The following is a 10576-nucleotide window of genomic DNA, read 5'->3' on the forward strand; positions in this document are numbered from 1 at the left end:
GAATTTGTTTTCTTCTCTTTCTCTCATGTATCTTCAACCTTTCCATCTCCCTCTAACCTGATCTCTTTCTATCTTCCTATAAATATACTAAATTCTTGCCCATCCTGAAAAAGTTTTCCTTATGTCCTTCAACCCAATCAAGCCGCTGCCTATGTATCTCTTCCCTTTAGCCATTAAATTTCTAGAAATGTAATCCATTACTTCCTCATCATCCACCTTCTCCTTCACTGCTTGCTACCTGGGTTCCATCCTTACTACTCAATTGAAATTACTTTTCAAAACATCACAATTGGCCTCCTTATTTAACCCTATCCAAAGTTTTGTAATTAGCCTTTGAACTCCAGAACTTTTCTCATAACTTTTGACTCTGTTGACCACCCTTCTTCTGAATAAATTTTCCTCAGTTGGTTTCCAAGGAATGCTCTGTTTCTTATTTTACTTATTTCACTCTGTTTCCTTCAGCAATTGCTTCTTCTTTCTCATCTCTCTGATGTTGATCTTACTTAAGGTTTGGTCCTTGGGCTTTTCTTCTTGCTATATTTTCTTTCTTTTATTCATTCTTCTGAGCTGACAATCACCTTCACTCAAATAACTCACATATCACTATCTCCATCCCTGATATTTCTTCTATTTGTAAGATTTGACTTTATATTGTTTACAGGATAGCTCCACCTGTATGTCCCAACAGAATATTAAGTTCAATATAGCCCAAAATGGACTATCCTTGGTTTCCTTTAAGCCCCAACTCAAGATGGCTTTCTTGATTCCTCCATTTGTCAATCACCTGCCCCAAACCACAGTGTACTGATTTCATGGTAGTTAGGAACATGTTAGGTCACCCTCCCAGTAGAGTATAGGGCAGGGATTGTCTTGGCTTTGTATTTGTATTGCTCACTCCCTAGCACAGAGTCTGGGATATAGTACAAGCTTAACTAATGCTTATATACTTACTGAATGATCTTTTTTCCCCAAAATCCTAATTGGCAACATCATTTACCTAAGCTTTAACCTTGGCATTACTTTTGATTGTTCCCTTGCTTCTATAAATCCTACCAGTGGTTAAATTATTATGATTCTAGCTCCATAATATCTGTTGAACTATTTCCTCTCCTCTATTTTATTCATCTGTCTATCTATCCATCCATCCATCTACCTACCTATCTATTCATCTATGTATCTTCCATTTCTCTATCTGTCCATCCATCTACTACCAACTTAAGCATTTATCTTGTCTATCTATATATTTATCTATCTATCCATCCATCTATGTATCTATCTTCTGTCTGTCTATCTATCTATATCTACCTAGATATAACATCTATAGCTCTAGATATAGTTTAAAGGTCTACAGTTATATATGTTGATATAGATATATACATTTTTCCCTGCTTTATAAAGCAATGTAGTATAGTGGAAATAATATTAGCCTGAGCATCCTGAGAAACTTCAATTTGAATTCTCTGATACTTCACAGCTCTGTGATCGTAGGCAAATTTAGTGCCTGTGATATCCTAATTAGTAGAATGGGGATTAATAATACCTGTATAAATCTATATCACAAAATTTGAGGGAAGCTCAAATGAGATAATGCATGTAAGGTGCTTTATCAACCTAAAAGTGTGATGTAAATGTCAGCTAATCTTATTATAGCAATATTCCTCTTGAAAGTAACCACCTATTTCCTTTTAATAATGATAATAAGAATAATAACTAGTGGCATGTACATAAAGTTTGAAAAGCTTTTTATATGCATTATTTCATTTAAGCCTCATTACACTAATCCCTTCTTCCCTTCTGGCAAGAGGTACACACACACACACACACACACACACACAGAGACCTTTCTTAGTACCATAGATCTTAGATGTCAAAGGAATTTTAAAATTCATCTGATCCAATTCCTTCATTTTTACAGAAGAGGAAACTAAAGCTTTGAAAGGTGAATGTCAAGATTCTATCATTCATATTTGTTCTTCTTTCAAGTAATGGATTGCTTTCATAACATTTACATTTCCAAATAAATTCTTCTCTATTTCCCTACCCAGAAAGTCATTCTTTGTAACAAAGAATAAAAAAGAGAGAATGGTAGATAAGCAGAATCAACCAATACATCAACCAAGATTGACAGTATAGTTAATGCTCTAAATCTGGCATCTCCCACCTCTTCCAAGAAAGGAGGGAGGTAATTTTTTCTCAGATCTATTAAAATTACATAGTATTCATTTTTTTACACTGCTATAGCTTTTAAAATATTAGCTACTTTGATCCTATTTTGCTTCACTTCGTATCAATTTAAACATAGTATCATACTTCTCTGAATTCTCCCTTCTCCTCATTGTTATATGGCATAGTAGCCTTCCAACACATTTATGGGAGGTACTTGTGGTATATAGTGCAGTCGGAGGACCTGCATTCATTTCCACCTATGATGATTCTTCCTTATATGATCTTGGATAAGTTATTTAACTTCCCTGGGTCTCAATTTCCTCAGGAGTAAAATGGAAAAGCTGAATTAGATTGCCTTTAAAATCCCTTCTAGTTCTCTATCCATAATCCTACTTCCCCTATGATTTCTTTGATACAGGGAACTTTAAGGTGAACCTTTTTAGAACCTTTTCTTGGACTTTTACTATTAGAACAATGATTGGTTAAATGGCCTACCCAAGTTCATACAGCCAGTAGATATCAGAGGTGTAACTTGAGTGAAGACCTTCCTGGTTTTGAAACCAGCTCTCTATTTACACTACACTTTTGTTACTGGATGTTGTTGTTCGATATTTCAGTTATATTCAATTCTTTGTGACCCCATTTTTGAGATTTCCTTGGCAAAGATAATGGAGTAGTTTGCATTTCCTTCTTCAATGGAATTTTATAGATGAGGAAACTGAGGCAAGTAGGGTTAAGTGACTTGCCCAGGGTCACCAAGCTAAAAGTATCTGAGGCCAGATTTGAACTCAGGAAGATGTCTTCCTAATTTCAAGCCCAATTCTCTATCCACTGCACCACCTAGCTGCCCTGTCATACCAGACTATCATAATCCTATGTCCCATGATTTGTTGAGCCATTCTTCAATTGATAAAGTTATTTGTTTTCAATTCTTTGCAACTACAAAAAACAGCTCCTTTTGTTACATATGGAACTTTTCTTTCTGTCTTTGATTTCTTTAGTCTTTCTAGATGTGGGATATCTGGTTTTAGAAATATGGTTGTTCTGGTCACTTTCTGGGCTTAATTCCAAAATGCTTTCCACAATGTTTGAATCCATTCATAAGTTCATTAACAGTATATATTTTTTTAGTTTTTGCAAGGCAATGGGGTTAAGTGGTTTGCCCAAGGCCACATGGCTAGGTAATTATTAAGTGTCTAAGGTCGGATTTGAACCCAGGTACTCCTGACTCCAAGGCCGGTGCTCTATTCACTGTGCCACCTAGCCACCCCCCTACAGTATATTATTATTCAAAAAAAGATTAAAAAAAGAGCACCAATGAAACATTCTTTAAAATGCAACCAAAGAGCAGAAATTCAGAAAGTAATATATAAGTAAGGCAGTTTTGATACTGCTGTGCTGCTCTTGAAAACCAAACTAACTGTAAGGAATACAAGTTGTTTCACATTTAATCTTTTTTTGTTTGTTTCCTTTTGATATAGTCACAGTCAGTGATGTTTAATTTTAGAATAAAAGTAAGAGAAATTTTAAAGATCAGTATAGTATCATTAATGTGTCTTTTCTACAATCTTACTAGGGAAAAATCCTTAAAACATATTTTTGCCTGCTTTATTTTCTCTATAGCTAAGGATGGAAATGGTAGAAGCCAATTACATGCAAAAATGGAGTTATGAACTAATGAGGAGTTTCACTGATAGCTTCCTGACATCCCAAGGCTATGAGAGATGTACTCTCTGAGACTCTGGAAGATAATTACTTTAAGGATTCAAGTCAGATAAAACTGATTTGTAGGATATTCTAAAATACTGGTAGTTCTCTAGGAGAGTGATCTCAGACCATATTTCCTTGCAGTTTTCTTTTGAATCTCATACTTCTCAAAAGATTTAATTCTCTCTCTGACTCTCTCCCCTTGACTCAGGCCCATGATTGAACTTTGTATTCCATCATCACTGGACCCTACCCTGGCTCCACCGGGCTGCCATGTTATCTCACTCTTCACTCAGTACACTCCCTATACCATGACAGGCGGAAAGGTCTGGGATGAGCAAGAGAGAAATGCTTATGCTGACAGAGGTAAAGCAAAGGAGACACTCAGTCATTGTCTCTGGAATGGTGGCTACAAGAGTGAAAACCTTTTCTCATTCTTCCTTACCTCAAACCCTACTATTCTCTCACTGGTATCCCATTCAATCTACTTTTCCACTTTTCTCAGGCTATTCCTCTCCTACTTAAAGGGGTAATCTTTGCAATTATCCTTTAGGATAAAGAGGTAAGATCTTTGGAAACCTCCTGGTTATTTGTCTCTCTTGGCACTTTGCTTCTCCTTGAAAGTATCTTTCAGAGCAGCTAGGTGGCGCAGTGGATAGAGCACTGGGCCCTGGAGTCAAGAGGATCTGAGTTCAAATCCAGCCTCAGACACTTATAATTACCTAGTTGTGTGACCTTGGGCAAGTCACTTAACCCCACTGCCTTCCAAAAAAAAGAGAAAGTATCTGTCAGTAGGGGAATATGGCAAACAAAAACGTCATCCCAAGCTTAGACTTCAGAGTGTCTGACAAGGATTCTTAACCTCTCTTAGGTCAGACACTTTTGCCAGGCTGGTGGAGCCTATGGACTCCTTCTTGGAATAATATTTTTGACTGTACAAAGTAAAATTTCATAGAATTGAAAAGTAAACCAAATATATTGAAATATAGTTATCAATTTTTTTTAAAAAATGTTTTATATGTTAAGAATCTTTGGTCTACAATAAAGAAGATGATGATACCCTCTCTGCACTTAGCTCTGTTCAGATCATGTTTGGAACATTCTGTTCTGTCCTGGACCCTATATTTCCCCAAGAATCTGGATAAGCAAAAGTGTGTCCAAAGAAAGAATCAGGATTGTGAATGGATTGGAAATTATGATGTGAACACAGAAAGGAGGAGATTGGGGAGTAGTAGTGAATGTGACATTTGGATTTGAAGGGTTGTCATATGGAAGAAAGGCTGAAATTATTGCACAGATATAGAGCAATGATTAGAAATCAGAGAGTGGATGTGAGGAAAAGTGTCCTCATGGAAGACTTAGAGAGTCCAAAATTATCTTGGGCTATCTCACAAGGTGAAGTTTCCTGTCATTAGAGGTCTTCAGATGGATACTGGTTGTAACTTCTCATTTTAGTTGGAAAGGAGATCCTGTTCAGCTATAGAAAGAAATAGCTTGACCTCTAAAGTCTTTTCCAACTCAGAGATTCTGGGCATATGTATAGATAATTTTATGATGTTCAAATCCTTCTCTGGTGCTTGCTCTCTTCATTAGATTCCTATTCTCTCTTCAAACCAAGGCAAAACCTTTGTCCAGAAAATAAGTCTAAAATAAGGTGTTGGACTTGTGTGACACAAGAATGGGCTTGTCCCAGAGAGCTCCTCTTGTGTTCCTTGCAAGGTTTTATACCACACAAGAGAAATTTAAGAACCTGAAAGAATTTGTTTAAGACAACACAAAGCCCAAGAATCTTCTTGTAGGAAACACAAAGTATTCTCAACAGAGGTGATGCCTTATTTTGCCCCAAATGATTAATTTCTTTAAAAAAAAGCTTTATTGCTGCCTTCTAGTTTTTTTGTATCACTGTTATTTCCAAATATATTTCCACTCCATTGAACCCTTCCTTATAATGCAGAAAACAAAAACAAATAAAACCAGGCAGCAGAATAATGTCAATCAGCACATATAACATTCCATATCTATAGTTCCTCACTTCTGTAATAAAAGGAGGGAAATATGTTTCATCAACCCTGATTTATTTTTGAAGACATGGTAAAAAAACAAATTAATTTGGACTATCTAGCTTTTTAAATTGTTTTAATTGCTTTTCTACTGCAAAAGGGACTTTTATGCATCCATATATACACACACACATATATATATGTATAATTTATGGGGTTTATGCAATATATAATTGTATTTCTATCAGTTATGTATAATTATATATTATTAATATTTACAATATCAATCATTAATTTGGATATTATAATATATTGTTTTATAAGTAAAATATATATTGTCTTTTATTGAATGCTTATGCATATTGTGCATTGCTCCATACACATGTGTGCATATAGACATGTCTATTCCTACATGCTTAGATATGTGCTTACATTTTACATATTCGAGCTCTCTGCATGTGTGGCACATGCCACACATATGTATGTATATATATGTGTGTATATGCCTGTGTGTGTTCATTGCAACCACATGCTTGCATGCGTGTATGTAGATATAGACCCAGATCATTCCTGTTGAACTATATCTGCTTTTCACTGCATTTCCAGTACTTAGTATCACCAGTATTCAGCAGAATACTCTGCACATAATAGGCCCTTAATAAATGCTTTTTTTATTCATTGAAGGACTTTCATTAGATGATAGACACAGCCCTTATACATTCCCTTGCTGATAACCAGGAAGCTCCCATGACCATTTCTTTGTGGATATTTCCAGTGTTCCACTTCCTGTTAATATATGCTTGTTTCCCTACTATTTGGAATTCCTAGTGTTTGACTGTATTGAGGCCTATGCCCCAGGCTTCAAGAAATCAGTGATCGGCAGAGACGTCCTAACCCCACCTGATCTTGAGAGGGTCTTTGGACTTCCTGGGGGGGTGAGTATGCTACTACAAATGCTTCCCATCCCCTTCTCTCTTCAACTGTCCTCAAGAGACTGTTCCAGTCCTGGAGTTTCTTTATCTTTTGTCCCTTTAAGCTCAGTTTCATAGAGGCCTGAGAGGCATACAAAAGAAGACACAGAAGGGGCATGCCATCGCTGGCAGGGTGCCAGGAAGGTGGGGGGCATAGCTGCAGGTGCACCAGTTCCTGAGAGGAGGAAGGAGCAATGACTATTCTCCCTCCAAATATTGGGGGCTGCTTCCTTGGCCTGTCCATGAATGTGCCCTTTGAATTCATGTCATCTCTGGATTTCTATCCCAGTGGAGCTAGATTTTTGTGTTTTTTTCCTTCCAAATCACATTTCTCATTTATAAGATAGTTCCTTTCTTGGCCTGGCATTGATCCAATAACAACAACAGTAATAATAGCTAATATGTCTAAAGCACTTTGCAAGGTGTTGATTTGCAAACTGTAAAGCCATACACAATGTCTGAAGTCTAGCACACAGAGGCTTCCTTGCTGATCCACTGATGGCATCTCCTTGGGTCTCTCAGCCACCCTGGAGGGGTGCTATTTCTGTCCCCATTCTCTGGATGAGGAAAGTGAAGCAGATGGAGGTCAAGTGACTGGCTCATAGACACAGTCAGTGGTAGAGGAGGCTGGACTCCAGGCCAACCATTAAATCTATATAAGCAGAGGCAAGTCTAATTCTCCATTAACCCAGTCCATCCCTTACAGAACATATTCCATGGAGCCATGACCCTGGATCAGCTCTACTTTGCCAGGCCGTTGCCGCCATACTCCAACTACCGCTCCCCTATCCGGGGTCTCTACCTCTGTGGCAGTGGAGCTCATCCTGGTATGTGACTGGCACTTCTCACGCATTCCATGAGTGTGGGTATTAGGGGTGATTGGTGGTCTAGAGGGCCTGTCAGAATCGGGAAAGAGAATGGACTGATGTGAGAAGATTTTTTACTGCTCACATTCTAAGTATGAATGATATTTTTGGTGCTGGAATTCCATTTTGAAATTTTTGTTGATATCTAGATCATTAATTCTCAATGGTTTGTGTTGTAATAGACCCCTTTGGATTCTGGTGACACCCATCGATCCATTTCCATAATATTTTTTTAAATGCACAAAATAAAATATAGGATTACAAAAGGAAGTCAATTACATTGAAATAAAGTTATCAAAAGGCTTTTTGCAAGGCAAACAGGGTTAAGTGGCTTGCCCAAGGCCACACAGCTAGGTAATTATTAAGAGTCTGAGACCGGATTTGAACCCAGGTACTCCTGACTCCAGGGCCGGTACTTTATCCACTACGCCACCTAGCTGCCCCAAAAGTTGTTGTTTTTTTTTTTAAACAAATTCACAGACCACAAAATTAAGCTTCTCTAACCTAGAAGATAGGCTTCTGGAAAGGCAGGAACCTACTTCCCATTTGCTAACCTAGGCTCCCTGTCATCTTTTCCCATGGATCACCACTACCACCACCATAATCACCATGAACAACAACCCTCACCAAATCTCACTTTCAGTAATCTCTCTTCTCTTGGAATTTACTAGTTTGATATAATGGGAGTTTCATAATAAAGGACAGTTTAGGGTCTCTGCTGCTTATTTCTTGTTCCTTTCTCCAAACAGTTTGGGACATGAGGATTCAAGGAAGTTATTTTCATTTTCTAGGAGGAGGTGTCATGGGAGCAACTGGACGAAATGCAGCCCAAGTAGCCTTTGAAGATTTTAAAAGCATGTGAGCCATAGACTGGAGTTAAGAAAGGGCTATTGTGAAGGTCCTGCAGTCGACCCATAAGCTCAACTTTACAAGATTCCCTCCTCTAAACCAATATATATCTGACCATTCAAGACATTTTAACAAAGTAGTATAATAAAGAATGCTGTATTTGGAGTCAAAAGAAACCTAGTTAGAATCCCATCTATTAGATTTACTTGCCTTTAGACCAAGAACATGGTACACAACCTTTTTGTGCCTTAATCTCCTCATTCCCATGATGATATTCATTCCTTTGGCATATACTTCAGAAGATTGTTGAGAGGATCAAATATAGCTATATATGTAAAATACTATGTAGATATCATTCATTAAAATGATTTCTAGTAGCCTAATGGGATAAGGATAGAATGTAGGAATTTTATAACAGTGAGAATTCGGATATGGTTTACAGTTGCAGCAATCATATATCCTAAATATCCTGGGAGAGTCCTAATTTTAGATGTTGAATCATCCTTGAAATCTTGTTATGAATACAAGGTTATAGTGATTTATTTAATGAATGCATCTGTAATCTTCTTGAAATGTTTTTATTTAAAAATTTACATCAATATTCATTAGTGAAATTGATCTATAATTCTCTGTTCTCTGCTTTGGTGCTGTCTGGTTTAGTATCAGGGTCGTATTTGATTCATAAAAGGAATTTATTTCCTGTTTTTACAAAAATGATTGTAGTATAGGTATTAATTGCTCCTTAAATGATTGCTGGAATTCATTGGTAAATATATCTGGATTAGAGTGTCCTCCACCTTAGGTAGTTCATTTTTTATGATTTGCTTAACATTATTTTCCTCCCAAGATTGAGCTATATAAAAGTTCTACATCTCATTTTAGGTGCTTTTATATTTGTAGATACTAATTTTTTTCCTTTGAAATCTCAATTTTTTTGTCCTAACAGCTTCTGATATTTCTCTTTCCTCTCTGTTGGGAATTTATCTCATTCATTTTAAGTTTTATCTCCTTTCTCTTTTTTTGAGCTTTTGATTTACTGATTTTGTTAGTTGGCAAAAACAAAATCAAACATCTTCTAGTTTTGCTTATTGGTTCTATAATCTCAGTCCCATTTTTCAGAAAACAAAGTACATTAACAAGCTGTGACAAATAAATAGCTTTACAAATAAATAGCTTTAGTTAGACTATGTGTCCTGATTTGGGTGGTAGAGAAAAATATGATTACTGTAGTCATCAGATATATAAAAATATGAATATCAGAAACAAATTAATTAAAATGTGAGTAACGGGGCAGAGACAAGATGATGACAGGTGAAGAGCCTCGCTTAGGTGTTCTCTCCATAATAATTCAAAAATCTTAAAACTATGACTTTAACTAAGTTTTCAAGAGACAGAAAGATACCAGTGAGGCAGTTCTCCAGATCAAGGTAACCTGGACAATAGTGGAAAGGCTTTGCTCCATGGGGTTAGAGGGGAGGCCTGCCAAAGTGAAGAAAGTTCAGCCTCTGGGAGGCAGCCCCAGGGAGCCATAGCTCATGGCAGCAGGGGCAGTTTCCTGATCTACATCCCAGGGAGCAACAGGCACAAATTGGAGAATCAGTGGAGGGGACCTCTGCCAGAGCGAGTGCCAAAGCCCAGGCCCTCAGGGTGATTGCAGCAGTGATCTGGGTCAGCTCAGCAGTAGCAGCCCCAGCAGCCCAGATCCAGGAAGCAGGTGTGGAGCAGGCAAGCAGGAGCCCCCAGGTAACCAAGCCTTGAGTGCTCAGTCTACCAAAGGTAGGGGAGTGCAGAGAGATTTCCAAGCGCTGTCCTCTGTACCTGGAACAGGACTCTGGGGCTCTGACCACATTCAGAACCTGATCACAGTCTAGGCCCCCCATAGAACAGCCTCCCCCAACCTCAGCCTGGTGGCAGAGGGGTATACTTGTGGTCATTCACAGACCTGGAGGGAAGTCAGAGCTTCACATACTAAGATCCTTGTGGGGGGGGGGTGTCCCAATAATACTCAAAAGTTCAG

General features: G+C 37.8%; 1 protein-coding gene across 1 annotated transcript in view; it reads left to right on the plus strand.

Moving 5' to 3' along the window:
• PYROXD2 (pyridine nucleotide-disulphide oxidoreductase domain 2) overlaps positions 1-9899 on the plus strand; it is a 36632-nt gene extending 26733 nt beyond the window's left edge. Inside the window, exons 13-16 of the mRNA XM_074233187.1 lie at positions 4085-4239; positions 6702-6808; positions 7551-7671; positions 8502-9899. Coding sequence (XP_074089288.1) covers positions 4085-4239; positions 6702-6808; positions 7551-7671; positions 8502-8572 — 454 coding nt within the window. The 3' untranslated portion in view covers positions 8573-9899. The remainder of the gene's footprint in view (positions 1-4084; positions 4240-6701; positions 6809-7550; positions 7672-8501) is intronic.
• The last annotated feature ends 677 nt before the right edge of the window (positions 9900-10576 follow it).

Source organism: Macrotis lagotis, chromosome 4, assembly GCF_037893015.1.
Source record: "Macrotis lagotis isolate mMagLag1 chromosome 4, bilby.v1.9.chrom.fasta, whole genome shotgun sequence".
Lineage (NCBI taxonomy): Eukaryota > Metazoa > Chordata > Mammalia > Peramelemorphia > Peramelidae > Macrotis > Macrotis lagotis.